General features: G+C 44.1%; 4 protein-coding genes and 1 long non-coding RNA gene across 10 annotated transcripts in view; 2 read left to right on the plus strand and 3 right to left on the minus strand.

Moving 5' to 3' along the window:
• MAP2K1 (mitogen-activated protein kinase kinase 1) overlaps window positions 1-3,969 on the plus strand; it is a 37,476-nt gene extending 33,507 nt beyond the window's left edge. For all 3 annotated transcript variants that reach the window (XM_080551518.1, XM_080551520.1, XM_080551519.1), the window contains exons 9-11: window positions 1,096-1,157; window positions 2,029-2,074; window positions 3,053-3,969. In XM_080551518.1, coding sequence (XP_080407644.1) covers window positions 1,096-1,157; window positions 2,029-2,074; window positions 3,053-3,166 — 222 coding nt within the window. In that variant the 3' untranslated portion in view covers window positions 3,167-3,969. The remainder of the gene's footprint in view (window positions 1-1,095; window positions 1,158-2,028; window positions 2,075-3,052) is intronic.
• Window positions 3,970-5,690: 1,721 nt separating this feature from the next.
• On the minus strand, window positions 5,691-8,100 carry SNAPC5 (small nuclear RNA activating complex polypeptide 5). Its single transcript, XM_080551531.1, has 3 exons — window positions 7,940-8,100; window positions 7,497-7,583; window positions 5,691-6,920 (listed from the first exon to the last, which is right to left on the minus strand). The coding sequence occupies exons 1-3, from the start codon at window positions 8,027-8,029 to the stop codon at window positions 6,813-6,815; spliced, it is 285 nt and encodes a 94-aa protein (XP_080407657.1). The 5' UTR covers window positions 8,030-8,100; the 3' UTR covers window positions 5,691-6,812.
• Window positions 8,101-8,852: 752 nt separating this feature from the next.
• On the minus strand, window positions 8,853-14,400 carry RPL4 (ribosomal protein L4). The gene is made up of 10 exons (XM_080551521.1): window positions 14,267-14,400; window positions 12,627-12,798; window positions 12,118-12,224; window positions 11,548-11,686; window positions 10,953-11,077; window positions 10,467-10,596; window positions 9,799-9,955; window positions 9,516-9,599; window positions 9,158-9,278; window positions 8,853-9,072 (listed from the first exon to the last, which is right to left on the minus strand). The coding sequence occupies exons 1-10, from the start codon at window positions 14,267-14,269 to the stop codon at window positions 8,935-8,937; spliced, it is 1,176 nt and encodes a 391-aa protein (XP_080407647.1). The 5' UTR covers window positions 14,270-14,400; the 3' UTR covers window positions 8,853-8,934.
• LOC308176166 lies at window positions 13,382-14,189 on the minus strand. Its single transcript, XR_013938120.1, has 2 exons — window positions 13,919-14,189; window positions 13,382-13,418 (listed from the first exon to the last, which is right to left on the minus strand). It is a non-coding gene; the product is annotated as an uncharacterized lncRNA (long non-coding RNA).
• Window positions 14,401-14,436: 36 nt separating the features above from the next.
• The window catches only part of ZWILCH (zwilch kinetochore protein), a 194,827-nt gene continuing 193,360 nt past the window's right edge, over window positions 14,437-15,903 (plus strand). For 3 of the 4 annotated variants that reach the window (XR_013938108.1, XR_013938109.1, XM_080551500.1), the window contains exons 1-2: window positions 14,714-14,809; window positions 14,969-15,020. Coding sequence is in view for 1 of the 4 variants with exons in the window: in XM_080551500.1 (XP_080407626.1) it covers window positions 14,751-14,809; window positions 14,969-15,020 (111 nt within the window). In the remaining 3 variants the exon portion in view is untranslated. Of the gene's footprint in view, window positions 14,574-14,713; window positions 14,810-14,968; window positions 15,021-15,903 lie in introns of those variants that run through there. The other variant, XM_080551501.1, reaches the window with a different exon arrangement.

Raw genomic sequence — 15,903 nt, forward strand, 5'->3', positions numbered from 1 at the left:
ACACTTACCTAAAAAGCACAGTTGGTGTCTAGGTCTCTGCAAAGACTAGCTTTTACTCGTTGTTTCTGCTACTGAAGGATACTTATAACTGCTTCTGTTCCTTGGCTGCATTCACTGTTCTCTCAGGTTGCAAATTTATTTTGTACGTTACATAACGCTTAATATGAAGGCATTAAGTCTTGGAATAGTGTTAGCTTTGGGTTACTTAAGATACTATGGTCGTGATCTTGTTGCTTCCCTGAGGAGGTCACTCTAAGCTGAGGTCACTAAAGCTGAGAATTTGACAAGATTACGTTCTGCTACCTCTGGTGTAGTGCAAGGGATCTTCAGCATCAGCTGCTGTATCGAGGCCTGCACACGAGTAATCGGCTGCAGGCCACATCTCAAGTCTGCACTTAGAAGTAAGCGCAAGTGCTTGTAGGACCCCTGGTGTAAGAATGAAAACTTTACACTGATTCTATAGCAAATGCCATGGAAAACAAGACAATAATGTGCAGGTTCATATAGTACCTGAGAACTCATTTTGACTTCTAAATCTGAACAAATTCATTCCCTGGGACAGAATATTCAGATCAAAAGGATTATGGAAGTAATGCCATGCAGGGCGTCTTCCATTCCCCAAACTGGGGATTAGTAGTAAGGAGAATAACACAACGCTAATTACTGTAGACTGCTCTGAGCCTTCTTTAATCACATCTCAGGGCTGTGTTAACCCCATTGAGGTATGTGTGTTTAAAAACAATAATAATAATAAAAACAAACCACAAACCGGTCTGATTTATTACAGAAACATGTAAAATCCAGTAGCTATCAGTAAGCATTGACCAAAATTAGCCAGTAATAAACTGAGCATCTTTACTTTTATAAATCATATGACAGCACATGCTCTGTTTGTATGCATGGAAACGGAGGTCGGCCTGACACTTGTCTCAGAGCTCAGCTTTGAAAGAAGGCTTGAGTAGCACTATGGCTGCATTATTTGGCTTTGCTCAGATTTTACTCAGATATTAAACATATAACTGGTAGATCTCTGGGTAGGTTGTGCAGCCTCATGTATTTCTTCTGCTTTAAACAACTCTTCTCTTTTGTTTTCAGCCACCTCCAAAATTGCCCAATGGTGTTTTTGGTTCTGAATTTCAAGATTTTGTTAACAAATGGTAAGTATTTTCTCTGTTAATGTGCCTAAAGCTCATTTTACAGGGACCAGCTTGACAGCATATGCATCCAAAGAGAACCCCAGAGCTAAGAGATGTTCCCCTCTGTAAAATACGATCTCTGGTTCTGTGTGCAACTCTAATTTAGTACTTTCTCAGCATTGAAGACACCACAGTACTTTTGTGGACTGATCATACAACACGCTTCTGTAGGAGGATGTGGACTTTCATGGGTAACCTTCACAGCATTCTGTAGTGAGCATTCCATATGATACAGAAGTCTTCTAGGCTCCAGATGCTTTTTCTCTTCCCTAACGGTTTGTTGAACTAACGTCTTTATCTTACCAGTCATTCTCCCATTTGTTTACTTTTCCAATTCTGTTTCAGTGTAACGTGCACTGAGACAGTAAATTCAGTGCTTAGGGAGGTAGTTCATTAATGTGGGAAAAATGAGTTGTCTTTTTTTCTAAAGCTACAATGTATGAATTACTTCTTTCTCAAAGAAAGAGACGTAATACAAAGTAACATCTGCTTGATACTGAGCTTGAAAAAGACTTGGGTAAAAGAGACTTGAGGGATAAAGTGGCTGAGACTGCTGAGTTTAAATGGGAATTTGATCTCTCCAGCTTGGTTCCAGATGCTCACTCCTGCCCCCACTGAACAATATCGGGCAACTCAGGATTTCATACCTAAAATTATGCCTGTGAAACCTACTGAAGAGAATTGCTTGCAGACCCAGTTCTGTTTGAGTGGCACTACATTACCTCATGCTTTTATCTAGAGTGGTATCTTCTCAGGATGAAAGCAGTATACTAACAATCTAGCTTGATCTTTATTTTAAGAGTATAACTTGTGTAACACTTTGTTTTCCTAGTTTAATTAAAAATCCTGCTGAGAGAGCTGATTTGAAGCAGCTGATGGTAAGTGAAAGTTCTTCACTTGAACTAGGAGCACTACTTCCATGCAGGTTGGGTTCCTCAGCTGACCTGAGACCAGGATGAGCATATGGCCTAGAATGTTGTTTGTGCCTCTTGATACAAACGGCTCAAACTGTTGGAAGGGGCCACTTTTCTCATCCAGAGATCAAGGGGCTTCAAGCTTTCACACACCCCTAGAACAGGAACTGTCCAGGAGCCCCATACTGGTGGGGTTTTCAATCTGACATTTGATAATTAGAAGTATATGACTTCATACTGTTAAATTGATTAGCAGAAGAATTCTCTTTTACTTCGGTTTATACTTTGGTTTATTAACCAATCATAAAGTATGTAAGATGATGAAAGAACCAAATTCCACTTATCTTATGGACTAGTTAAATGAAATTTTATCAACATCTGAGAAACAAAATTTGCCTGTCTCTCATCAGCTTTGTATTACAAAATCTGTAGAACTACTGGCCACAAACAAATCTTGCATTTTTTTCTATATGAAATGACTTTATGTAATGGCCTTAAGTTTAATGGTAGGGCTGAAGTTCTACTGCATAAAAATCAAGTTTTCTGTGCCTTGATACTGCTGTGTAGTAAGAGTGCAAAAAGCAATCAAATCCTGTTACAAAAAGCCCTTGTGTATGAAAGCACAGGCAGACATTTTCCAGAGTATTATCAAGTGGCTGAGTCACATCCTTATCATATACTGTGGTGTAATTATTCTGCAATAGGCACTCTGTAGGCAGGATTTCTCTGGAATACTTTGCAATGTGAATGTTTCATATGCTGGTTATCTCATTAATCCTGTAGAAAAGTTTTACTGGTCACTTCAAGCTAGCTATAAAATCTGGCAAACCGCATGAACACAGGAAGTAAACTAGGCTTTTTATAATTCATGTTATTCAAAATTATTCTTTACCTGATCACGTTATCTTGAGCGTTTCAGTAATTTTATTTTCCTCTGCTAAGATTCATGCTTTCATTAAGAGATCTGAAGCAGAGGAGGTGGATTTTGCAGGATGGCTTTGTTCAACCATAGGCCTTAACCAACCAAGTACACCCACGCATGCTGCTGGAGTCTGAATATGGAAGAGCAAATACTGTACTGTACGTCTGTTAACAGCGCTACTTTGGTCCTATTTCCTGAGCTTGTACCTGTTCAAACATGTATTTCACCTCTTAAGGAAGAATGTCTTTATAGCATGTGCCAAATGGTTTTAAATTTTGTCATAAACTAATTGGTATTGTATTGGATTACATTTGTTTGCTGACCAAAATGTAAGATGTTTAAGTTACAGTGCTTGCTGATTTTAAGTGATTATGGATATTCTTTCTTAATGAAATATCACTGGGGGTATTTACCCCTAGCTTGTTTGAACTTTATCAAGATTCTTTGTAAATCATTGGTACTTCAATCATGCTTACCTAATCTCCCACGCAAAAAGGGTTAGGGATGCTCCAAAACTGTATCTGTCAAGCATGCTTTTGCTGCTGCCAAACTGTATCTTGAAAGTTAGGCCTAATGGTTCCAATTTTGCTGTTGTTTAGAGATCTCTCTTTCCAGGTAAAGAAGGCAAGAGCTCTGTATTTCTTGGAATGTACAGGGCAATATTCTAATTGTAGACTTGTTCATATTTCTATATTTATTTTTAAAATGTATCATCATACTTGGATTTAGTGATGTATGTCTTTCTAATTGATTTTTAAAAGTTAGCTCTTGGAAGTGTCCTACAGAATCATGACAAAGATCCAGGCAGTTTGCTTTCTTTTAACCTAAAGATTCATGACAGCTGTGTTTGGTGTCTAAAGTGTATGAAGATCCTCTATTGTTTTATTCTTTCAGATGTTTAGCAATGAATTCTCTTAATAAATATATTATCAAGTAACTTCTTGAATTTTTTGTTTGAACTCAAAAATTTAACCAAGACCATAATCCTAAATCGTGACCGTGTTATATGTTGTGCCTCTTTTTTTTCACAACTGTGTAGTATCCTTGGTTCTGAGAAGTATAAAGTTGTGTATGTAAAATGAGAATTTCTAACATAGCTGTGAAATTAGAGGGCTAGAGCCAGGTGTCACTTGAGCCTGTTACTATCCTGCTTACTGGATTTGTGTGGCATGTCTGGGGGAAATCTGACTACAGAAGTCTTGACTGTGTAGTGCTCACGAGCTTTGTACAGCATTTAATGCTTGGTTCATTGCTGCAGCCCCCTGGATGGGGATTGGCAGGCATTTTCCTAGGACAAACCAGCACTGTGGCGCAGAAGCTCAGCAACACGTGAGTTTTTTCTTCTGAAGTTCAGCTTCTAAACTCGGCAAGCTATATTCACTGTTGCTGTAAAATGTCCTCAGCACCAAGTCTTGTTCTCTTTACAGCCACTCTAAGCAATGCTATACAAAACTTAGCTCCGTGAAAGGACATACCAGACAAGGAGAATTCGGAAGTTCCTTTCCACATGGAATCCAAATCATTCTAGACATGAACTTCCATGAATAGTTCTCAAGCTATCAACAGTTGGAAATCACTCAGTGACATGTCCATGGCTTCCTTCAACTTCACTGTGACTTGTGGTAGTGTTGACAGGGCTGTGTAGTTTTGTATGTATTTCACTTATATTCTTAAACTAAAAAAAAATAGTACTTTGTATCATTTGTTAAAAGAAATATGCAGCCTGTGAATAGCAAGTATTTAGAGAAGAAAGCTGATTTTACTTGTTTGCTCCACATACAGCAATAATGTGAGTGCTGCAAGCACAGTTATATGTAGTAGGATAACAGCAGGAGTACTTTATTACAACACGCAAGCTAGTTTGTCTATTTTAATCCAGTATCCAATCCAAAAGGCACTGGCTAACAAAAGGCAGAGGGAAGAAAGGAGATAAAGTATAGCCCTGAAAACTACTCTGTAACATGCTGAAGACAAATACAATTTTTTCGAAGGTCAACATGAGCCTCTGGTAATGAAACCCTAGAACAACCCTTCCAGAACTGGCTTTGCAGAAGCAAAGCATGAGGCAGGTGCACCTGTTTTAAGATGGAGACAAGGAACCAAGTGCAGTGCCCAAAGCAGATCAAGCACTAATGCAAAGGAAGGAGAGGATGTCTACTGAGCCCCTTACAAACCAACTCTTTGCATGATACTTCCAAAGATTGTCTCTCCAAGCCACATCTGCTCAGACTCTTTTCACCCTGCAAGCCTTGGGAAGGCTTAGCCAAGTGTTTTGCACTGGTGTTCTAAGCTCTTTCCTTAGGACATCCAGGCTTCTCAAATAAACAATTAGTCTTTAGTACAGGATGAAGCTACATTTACATTCTAATGGTCTAGTTCCTATAGCTACAAGCCAAATAAGAGCCAAATAATCTCTCTTCAAACAGTGGCAGGAGGTTATTGGTGGCTGAATCAAGTGTTCTGACCACACCCAGGATACTGGACACTTTCCCAAGTACTTTTCCCACTCTTAAAAGCAAACTTCAGAAGATTATTTTTCCGAGCTACTAATACCAAATACAAGACCGCAGTAGCACCTTTAGCTACTAGCCGTGCAGTGAATAAGCCTGGATTCTTGTAACTGACCAGTTTCTTAGTAAGGCAGTTTGACAAAGTATCTGAATTAGAATATTACTTTTATTTGTTTTTAATCAGTTTAACAGAGTTTGAATTTGTGTGCGTCAAAATAAGTCTTCAGGAATTGATAAAATAACTGTACCACATGGTGTCTGCATTCCACAAGGAGAAAGAACATACTGTTACTGGTAGGAGCAGCACTACCTTGTTACTGTACCATTAAAGAAATTGTGGAGGAGACTTCGTATCCCTTTCCATTTTATGAGTAAGTAAGTTATTAAACTCCTACTCTTCGAAGATAACTTGAAAGCGGAAAGTGGACTTACGCTGATCTATGAAGTTACTGTGAGGGAAAAAGAAAATAAAACTAATTTAAAAATATTAGTTTTTTATTACAAGTAACGTGGACTAATTATTACCATACAGTTTGTGGAATAGTAGAAGGACAATTAGCTGCTACGCTGAAAGAGTGAGTAGAAAATACTTCACTGTTTCAGTCAGACTGACAGTACTTAAGAACAGCACCAGTAGGGACAAAGAGAGGCTCCCTTGCTACTGCACTTAAAATGAGGTCTACAGTGCAATATCTGCTTCTCCCAGTGTAAGAACACCTACATCTATCAGTCACATTTCTAGGAAGTGTACGTCTGGTGGTCTGTGTAACTGAGAACATAGCAGCTGAATGCCTGGAGACAATCCTGGACACATCTGTGCTCACTGCATATCTTAAAATTCCCAGTTAAAGCAGATGAGGTTATAATATAATCATTGGTTTAGCAACCAGCCTTCGTGGCCTGGTTTTGTATTTCAGCAACTGGAAATGAGAACAGACAAATTATTGCTTTTACTGTGTTAAATTAGTCTGACTTGATTAATGACTTTTCCCATCCACGTATGAAGATGTAATAAGCTACACATTAGGTTTTAAACACAAAATGGATTATGCTACATATCTGTGCAGCAAGTTTTCATTCTTTAACATCTAATTCAAAATCTGCCAAGCTTCTGATATTCATGTCTTCAAGGGTAACTTCCCCAGACTTCCCGAGTCTTGCGTATCATACGGATCATATCCATACATAGAACATGAAAATCTGTTGGCAAATTTCATATGAATGAAGAAGAAATTCCTGAGTCTGTAGGCAGCCTTGATTTTTTTTTCTCTCAAGAATCTGATTCCTCCTCCTCCTCTTCTTCCTCTTCATGATCTTGAAGACTTAGCTGTAATTCAGTTTGATTGATAGCAGCCTCGTTGTCCATCTGCCCAAGAGTCTGTTACAATAAAAGAGTTTAACTCACCAGTTATCAAAACCAGCAGCAATACCAAATGCTTCTCACACCACGATTGAAAGTGAATGGTGACAGTGTCTGCTAGAGATCTTGGTACTAGAACTGTTGGCTGCAAGAGCCCATCGAAGCAAAGAGCATCAGTTCTCCACAGAAGAGTTTCAACCCATTCAACCTATACTTTAGGTAAAGGTTCAGATGATACCTGTACCTCCATCCCTTACAATCAGATGGCTAAAACACTGTCACAGTTAAGAGTAGTAGACACAATGCTTAATAAGCCTCGTATACTTACATACTGTAAAGTGAAGGTATGCCCAACCCTTCTGGAAACAAGACGCTGCTTTCAGGGTTGGGAAAACCCCTTTGGACTTACCTTAAACCATAACAAACAGGACAGATTTTACAGCTGGGCCTTTCAACCAACAGCAAGCATAAAGAAGCTCAACAGGCCGGGGAAAAAAAACGACCACTACACAACCGAAAAGGGCACACGTTCAGGGGGCCCAGCTTTCCGCTCGGGCCCCTTCCACCCACCCCAGGGCCGAGCGCTGCCCTCACCTCCTGGCTCTCCGCAGCGGCTGCCGCCGGGACGGCCGCGTCCTCCTCCCTGGATCTTATCATCGACTGCAGCGCCAGCTCTTCCACCTGCCAACACGGGGACAGAAAAGCCTTTACACCGTTACTTCTCGGACTCTACCACACAGACATGAGGTATTGCTGAATGACTGACCGCAGCCAAAGCCGCGAAGCCGCGCTTCAGCCCTCGGTGCGTGAGGGGCCACCAGCCCGGCGGTTACTGCCTGCAGCAGCCCCCAAACCCCACCCGAGCCCCGGGGAACGAGCAAAAACCCCTCGGGGCCGCAGCCAGCCGCCAGGACGCCGCCGCCCCCTCGCGTTATGAGGAGAAGGCCCGGCACCGGGCGGACCGGGCCCGCTGCCGCCCGCCCAGCGCCGCGTTCCGGCCGCCCCGCCCCGCCCCGCGCCGCCCGGTGCCCGCCGACCTTGAGGCGGGTGAGCTGGTCGTGCAGCGCCGCCTTCACCCGCAGCAGCGTCTCCTCCTCCTTGCGCAGCTCCTGCAGGCGGCTCAGCATCCTGCCCGCCCGCCCGCCCCGCCGCCCCGGCCCCGGCCCCCTGGCGGCGGCTGCGCGGGGCCCCGGCCCCTCCCGGCCCCTCCCGGCCCGGCCCCGGCAGCGCCCCCGTGAGCGCGGGCGGAGCCGCCGCAGCCGGCGGCCGGGGCCTCGCGTGACGTCACGGCCCGCCGCCATTTGCAGCCCCAGGCGGCGGCGGGGCCGGGCCGAGGCTGCCCCCGCCCGGCCGCGGCCCCAAGCGCAGGCAGAGCCGCTGCCGCCTCCGTTGTCAATTAAACGTTCGTTTTAACTCGTCGTGCGCGGTAAGGGGAAAAAATCACGTAACTCGGCGCAGTTGTACCGGCAGAAAGGGGCTCGTTAAAGTAGTTTCACTGAGGCATGAGGGGAGCCCCCCAGCTCCAGCCCCCTGCTGCTGACAGAAATTCTCCTCCTCTCTGCCCCAACTGTCCCTGCTTTCTGCTCCTTTCCCTTCTAAAAGCTGCTCAAAGTGGGCTAAGTCAGGTAAATGTTTCCTAACCCTGAGTTAAGATACTTAAAAGCAAGGATTTGCATTCTTTTTAAGTAACGCTCCCCTCAAACCCAAAAAGCACAAGTTTGAAGACATAAAGGTTTAATGTGAAGTCTCAGGCTGTTGATTTTGTTGCAGAAACCCTTGTCCCAGGCTACTGCCAGTTTCTGCATTCCACTTGGACAGTAAGACACACAATTCTTCCATACATCCTCTCCTAACGTGCTTCTAAAGCCACGCTAGACTTACACTTTTATGTTCCTGGTGAACTCCATTCTGCCCCCACAACATAAACAGTGTCAGAAAAACAAGGAAGCCTTTCACTGTTCCAATAGAATTTATTAGCTGTAAATCCACAACACAGCTCTCTGAAGTTAGGCAGATGAGGACTGCAGGGTGTTTACGCTTCAGCCTGGGCCTTTGCTGCCTCCTTCGCCGGAGCTTTTGCTGCAGTCTTGCCTTTGGTCTGGGCCTTAGCTGAGACCTTGGCCTTAGCTGAGACCTTGGCCTTGGCTTTCTTCTCCTCCTTGAGTTTGTGCTACAAAGAAGAAAAAGGATCATTAGCAAATACAAAATGGGTTTTAATGCTTCAGATTGTATTACTGGCTTCCATTCGTACTCACATTTTGAGCATGGCGCAGGATGGTGTTGCGTCGCATGGTTTTGGCGTACGGGTTCAACTTGATCATGATTCTCAGATTCTTCAGTGGATTCTTCTTCAGGACTCTACGGTGAATCTTTTTCCTGAAAGGAACAGACATACATCATGACCACATTTCCCAGTTCAAGTTCCATAAAACTTTCCCTGAAGTCTGATTTGGGAGAACTGTAATTCCTAGTATTTACGCCCAGTAACTAAAGAAACCTCAGCATTCTCTCACATCTCAAGGGACAGAGATTTCTGATCTCAATACAAAGTCTTACACTTGGCAATTACTAAAAAGAGACTACACTTGGAAGTCATTAGTTAAAAATTATTACTTCGGAGGACGCAGTGCCTTCTGGATTTCCTGGCTTCTCAGGATTCTTCCAAGGTCCGTATTGGTCATCTTATGCATTGGCAGGCTGTGAAACAAACGTTCAGAGTTTAGGTTGGTAGGAAAAAAACATGACTAATTCAATAAAAGGAAGTATTTAGTAAAACGTACTGACTGGTGTTCGTTTTCCATATCTAACCTGAAGAATCTGTGACACTGACAGGTTATTCTGCCACATTTTTTTTTCTAACCTGCATGTAGTTGTGTCAGAGATCAGCTGCACTTACTTATAGTCGCTCTTCAGAGTAGCAGGTTTGCGCCAGGTGCCGTATAAATCGTCCAGCTTGCGGAAGGCACTTTCAGTCCAAATGCAGAAACGCCCAACGTGGCCACCAGGAGCAAGTCTCAGCAGATTCAGCTTGTTCACATCCAGAAGAGTAATTCCTATAGAAAAACAGACACCTCTTCGATTTATCATGAAAATCAAAGAACACAGAACTAAGAAAAGAAATAGACACAGAAACTGATATGGACTTAGTAACTTCTACATCACTAAGTTATATATGCATATGCATGAAAACGTATTAAATAAATTAAAAAAAAAAAAGAAGCCTTTTCCAGGAACATACTTAAGAACTTATCAAAGAATCATAGAATATCCTGAGTTGGAAGGGACCCTTAAGGATCATCAAATCCAACTCTTGATACCCACAGGTCTACCCAAAAACTTAATTTATACTGTTCCAAACGCAGTTTATGAATGGCGACAGCCATAAAATTTGTTGTAAATCTCTGTCAGCATCACCAAATCAGATTCCTGGAAATAAAGTTGTCAACTGCTTTAAGTCAGAACTTCCACAAAATCATGTGTTTCAGAAACACGGACCAATGAAGTGGAATCTCATCATTCAAGGCAGTCTCCCACAAGAGTAAGCATGTTCCAAGTTAAAATTACCTGGGATATTCCGGAAAGCTTTAATGATACCATTGTCCTCGTTGTAAATGATGCAGGGTCCCCTACGCTGGATGCGACGGCGATTCCTCATTTTACCCTTTCCAGCCCGCATACGCTGAGAGGCATAAACCTACACAAAAAAATTCAACTTGTGAAAATTCAAAAACATCCAAATTACAACAGTAAGACAAATCCATGTTAGTCAGAACTTCACAATCATCACTGATTATCTGAAACACGGACCAGTGAGAAGTTCATCATTCCCAAGAATCAAAAAAGACTGAGCTATCAATGTTAAGCAACACTGAAATGAAGAGAAATGAGCTCAGAGTAATGCAGCATAGGAAGAAACTGACATTAAAAAAAAAGTTTAAGCAGCCGAACAGTTTTGTTTCATCAAACCCAAATAGAACTATTTGGAATTCCTAATTTAACAATGGCAGATTATAGGAATGCATTCCTAAGAACATACCTGTAGCAACTCACCTTTTTGATGTCATTCCAAGCTTTAAGCTTCTTAAGAAGAAGAACAGCTTCCTTCGTTTTCTTGTAACTCTCAACTTTGTCCTCAACAACCAGAGGAAGTTCTGGAATCTCCTCAATGCGGTGGCCTAACAAGGATACAACATCAAAAGCAGTGGAAATGAAATTCACTCTCTAATATGCAGGCAGAGTAAGAACAGTAGACAAGTTTCAATGAAGTATTACAGGCCTGCCTCGAACAATACCCAAGTAAATTTTAAGCATAATCTATGACTTCTATGAACAGAAATCAAACTGAACTGCCACGTGATTCAAAATTCAATCTCATTTTCTGTAACTGTGAGGACATGATTCGTGCCAGTAACGCACGCAGGAGTACGTCCGTATCACCTGACTTCCAATACTGCAAAACTGTGCATTACCTCCCCCAGTTGTACGTAACAAAAAGTCATCCTGCTGAAGAATGGGACTGCCTCCTCAACTCTTTAAAGGAGCACTTATTTACCCACAAGAAACATTTCAAGTAATCACACAGTTACTGATACCGCTCAGGCAATGCCAAACCGCAGGCAAACGTTTCCCAAAGCAGAGCTCCCACCTTTAGACATGACCAGTGCTGGAAGGGCCGACGCTGCCAACGCGGAACAGATGGCGTAACGCTTTTGAGTTGTGTTCACTCTGCGGTGCCAGCGTCGCCAAGTCTTGGTTGGGGCAAACATGCGACCTCCACGACACATCTATGCATCTACAGTTAAGAACAACCTTTTTGAAGCTTCTTTTTCCAGTGTGCCTCTTTAATACTTGCTCAGCATCAACTGTTCGTCAACCGTCTGTACCAGTACACTGACAGCAGGCAACTGTCACTGAGCACAGAGTAAGACGCAAATTACGACATCATGGCAAGACAGTATGCATCACAAGATTCGTCCACCACTTTTGCAGGGGGGAAAAAAAAAGAATGAACGCCTCTGTTCATTCAAATAAGTCTGAATTTGCACACAGGTGCTTCTAGTCACATCAAAGTTTTCTCAGACTCCGAAGTTCAGATCACTGCGGGCAGCCATTACCCCAAGACATGGAGGAATTCCATTTCGCATTTAGTTACAATTACTTCTCCTGGATGAGTTTAGATTTACACTCGATGCAAGCAGCAGCTATGAAAGGATACGTTCCCAAAGGCACCTTGGCCAGAGCGGTGAGTTCCACCACCTCGTACTCGAGGAATACGAGCCACGGCTCTCCCAGTGCCCCAAGACTCGGCACTGGTCTGATGACCTGCAGCAGAAAGATTTTAATTCAGAGAGCGACAACACTGCAATTTCCCCTACGTCACCGATACGCTGAGTTCGAGACCAATAATCAGAACTTCCACTGTTATCATATGGTTCAGAAACACGGACCGATGAAGTGGAATCTCATCATTTCAGCAAAACAAGCCATGATTAGGTAAAATAACTCTTACCATATTAAGGATCTGCTTTTCCTAATAGTTAACATTTCATGTAATTTAAAGTCAGATCATTAAGAATCAGAATAGTTTCCTTGTTTTCTCTTCGAAATCCTACTGATTGGTGCTTCTCTTATTTCAATTCTAGATTCGTTTCAATTTTAACCTACCTACATTAAAAATCAACAGCTACCACAAGTTATCCCACCCGTTCTACACACAAACCATACCTGCAAGTTCACTGACAGCATAGGGCTGCCTGTTGTTCTTGCGCAAATTGGTGTGAACGAAGTTCACGACATCAGGGCGAATGGGAGCCCTGAACACGGCAGGCAGGGTGACATTTTTCCCTGATGCTTCTCCCTTCTCGGAGTAGACAGATATTAACGGTCGAGCGCAAGCCTGAAAAAGAAAAAAGGAAAAACTCTTGAGCACAAGTCAAGTCCATCACCAGCATTTGAAACAATCAAATATTGCTCAGAATTAAAGGTGTCTTCAGTTCGACAGTGCCAGCATGCTGACAGCAGGCAACTGTCACTGAACACTGGATAAGACGCAAATTACATCATCACAGCAATAGTTTTCACTTAAAATACTGCTCCCCAGCACTTCCCACGTTGTGAACACCACACCTGAGATTTGAATTCAGGAGATGTCACTTGGGTAATGTTAATCTAGAACCCAATCTCTAGGCCTTCTAAACAACTTTCTATCTGCTATTAAAAAAAAAATGTATGAAACCCACCTGTGTTTATCAGTTTCTCAAAGGTCTGAGATTCAGATCATGTACAGCAGCTGAAATGCTGTACCCAACTTCTCTAATACAATATAGAGGCTCACAAGGACTACAAGCAAGTTAACTTAAAATCAGAGTGATTTCTTTTTTAATGTATGGATCCCCGAACAGTCCCCAGTGCCTCAAAATTTGAGAGATGAAAAACCGACTGGCCAGCAGCACCAGCTTCCTTCCTTCGAAACGTCTTGAAGATGAGCAATGATACCTTGCTGGTCTGAACAGCAATCTTCACAAAAAAAATCTGAGTGTTATAACTCATTTGTCATTAACAGCTCATGGCAACAGTACAGGCAAGGTACCTTCCCTCCCTTTCTCGTGCATAATTCATTTCACAGATGTTAAAAACACCACAGAACTCCAAAAAGTAACCAGCCAGCTGCACTGAGGGCACCGTGCTGCGTACCTAATGGTGCTTACTGGCAAGGCCCTCACTATTGGAGGGCCTCACACACACAACAAACTTCATCAGGGTGAAGGAAATGGTTCACGATCTGAATTGTATCAGCAATAAATACATACATATATATTTATATATATTGGCAGCCCGGTTCCGCAACGAGGCCTGTTTATATTTGCACATATATAAAATATTTTAGAAGAAATACAACTAAAAAACAAACAAACACAGCTGTAAGGAACGTTCTTATCTACTATTCAACATTAGCTCCAAAGCTCCCGCGTGGCTTCTTTTTGAGTTGCTTTAGGGAGCTACGTGACAAAGCCGACCAAGCCCCGGCAGCAGGCCGCATCATCTCCCACGCCGCCCGAGGGCCGGGACCGGGGCCAGGGCCGGGACCGGGGCCAGGACCCCAGGCCCAGGCCTGCTTCCAGCGGAGGTGCCCGGCCGGGGACCCCCCCCCCTCCCCGCTCCCGGTCCCGGCCGCCCGCAGAGCGCTGACGCCTCCAAAATGGCGGCCGCCCCCCCTTCCCTCCACGCCTGCAGCCCTCGCGCTGCCCGCGGCCCGGCTCTGCCCTCGGCCCTCTGCCCGCCAGCCTCAGCCTGGTCCCGCCGCCGCCCGCCCCAGGCCCCCTCCATCCCCGCCGCCAGCCCGGTCCCGCCCCGTCCCCCCTCACCATGAGGGCAGCGGCGGAGCCCCTCGTGCTGCCGCCTGTCGCCGCCGCGGCACAACCGGAAAAGGAAGGACGTGGCACCGCTGCCTCGCTACCAGCCGTGTCCTTCCTCGCCCGCCCGCCGCCCCCGGCAGCACCGCCCGGCCCCCGGCTGCGACCTCGGCCCCGGCCCCCTCCCCGCACCCCGCCACCGGCCGCACGGAGCCCTCTGAGCCCTCCCGGGACCTCCGTCGCCGCCCGTCACCTCCCAAACCGGGGGACTCTTTTGTGGCGGAGGGATTCCCGTGACGGCCCTTTCAGTCTCACAAAAGTCAGATTTTTAAAAGATTTTTTAATTATTATTATTATTATTTTTCCACAGAAGGGCGCAGGCAGAGAATAAAACCGAATAAAATCCTTGCCTAGATGGGAAAAAAATAATTTTTTGGCCGCGGTGGGCGGGCCGTGGCGCGGGGTGGGCGGGAGAGGCGCGGCTGAGGCGGCGACGATGGCGGCGGGACGCGCGCGGCGGGCGGCGGGGACGGAGCTGTACCGAGAGCTCCTCCGGTGCGGGACGGGACGGGACCGGCCGAGGGAGACGGGGAGAAACCCCGACGGGCCCGGGCCTGGGGAGGGGGCTCCTGGGGGGTCTCCGGTGTTTTTGTGTACGGAGTGGGGTTTCGTGTGAGGGAGATCCCAAGTAGTTAATGTCTCGTTTTGTTTCAGGGTATATGAAGAAGGAAAGAAAAGCATCCCTGAACACCCCTATCTCTTTGAGGTAAATATGTAGAAATAAAGCCTCGAAACCACGTCTGTGTGTTGGCAAAGCAGCTGCTGGTCCCGGTTGAAGCAGGTGTGCGGGCACCGTGCAGAAGTGGAAATTAGAACCATAAAATTCACCTCAGGGATGGCGTTATACTGAATTTACCTCACAGCATCCCCCGGCCTGGCCCCAGTTCTTTGCACTTATTAACGGTTAACTTGTTTAAAAGAATTGGTAGGAACAAGTGAGTATGAGGGCTCTGCGGGGCAGGGCTGGCTCAAGAAATTAATCTCAAGGTTTATACAAGTTTGGTAGCAGTTTGAAAATAAAGGCAAATGATCATTTGAAGATAGAGTAATATGAAAAAATGAGTAGATATGATGGGTCAAGCGATGCTTCCCTGTATTCTTAGAGAAACAATGCTCAAATAAAGGTATTCATTCTCAAGAACAGGCTTGGGTTATTTGATGTCTACAATGTTTAGTGCTCTCAAGAGAAATTCAGAGATCAATTGACTTTAAATGTTACTTTAAATGAGTATATCTTAAAGATATTTACTGACTGCAGTTGCTACTTGACAACAATGATCCCTCGTTATCTGAGGATTAATATCTTCATAATTGAACTTTTGTTCATTTGGGTAAACTTCATTTTCTCAAAGAACCAAACTGTTAAAGACGAAGGTTTCTATGTGGGTTATTTGAAAGTTGTTGCGTTTTCACAGTTGCTTTAATATTCAGTTCCGTCTTTGGAACTGAACGCCAAGAACTGCCCACGCAGTTACTGTTCTCCTGAAGTAAGAAAGCCTTAGATTCACGAGTGGTAGCAATGGAGTTGGAAAAAGGCTTAAGTAATTCATTGGTTTTACAATTTGAAGTATTACAAAGTTGCTGAAATA

This window comes from Anser brachyrhynchus, assembly GCF_964034855.1.
Source record: "Anser brachyrhynchus genome assembly, chromosome: 11".
Lineage (NCBI taxonomy): Eukaryota > Metazoa > Chordata > Aves > Anseriformes > Anatidae > Anser > Anser brachyrhynchus.

What these genes read in the sequence shown, in the direction of transcription:
- SNAPC5 (XM_080551531.1), bottom strand. Translation starts at nt 8,029, where the DNA reads ATGCTGAGCCGCCTGCAGGAGCTGCGCAAGGAGGAGGAGACGCTGCTG. An exon ending in ACCAGCTCACCCGCCTCAAG is followed by an intron (nt 7,584 to 7,939) that starts GTCGGCGGGCAC and finishes CCGTGTTGGCAG; the next exon opens with GTGGAAGAGCTGGCGCTGCA. An exon ending in CCGCTGCGGAGAGCCAGGAG is followed by an intron (nt 6,921 to 7,496) that starts GTGAGGGCAGCG and finishes TTATTGTAACAG; the next exon opens with ACTCTTGGGCAGATGGACAA.
- RPL4 (XM_080551521.1), bottom strand. An exon ending in GCCAAGGTGCCTTTGGGAAC is followed by an intron (nt 11,687 to 12,117) that starts GTATCCTTTCAT and finishes GTAGATGCATAG; the next exon opens with ATGTGTCGTGGAGGTCGCAT. An exon ending in AAGGCACTGCGTCCTCCGAA is followed by an intron (nt 9,279 to 9,515) that starts GTAATAATTTTT and finishes TGTTCCTTTCAG; the next exon opens with GAAAAAGATTCACCGTAGAG.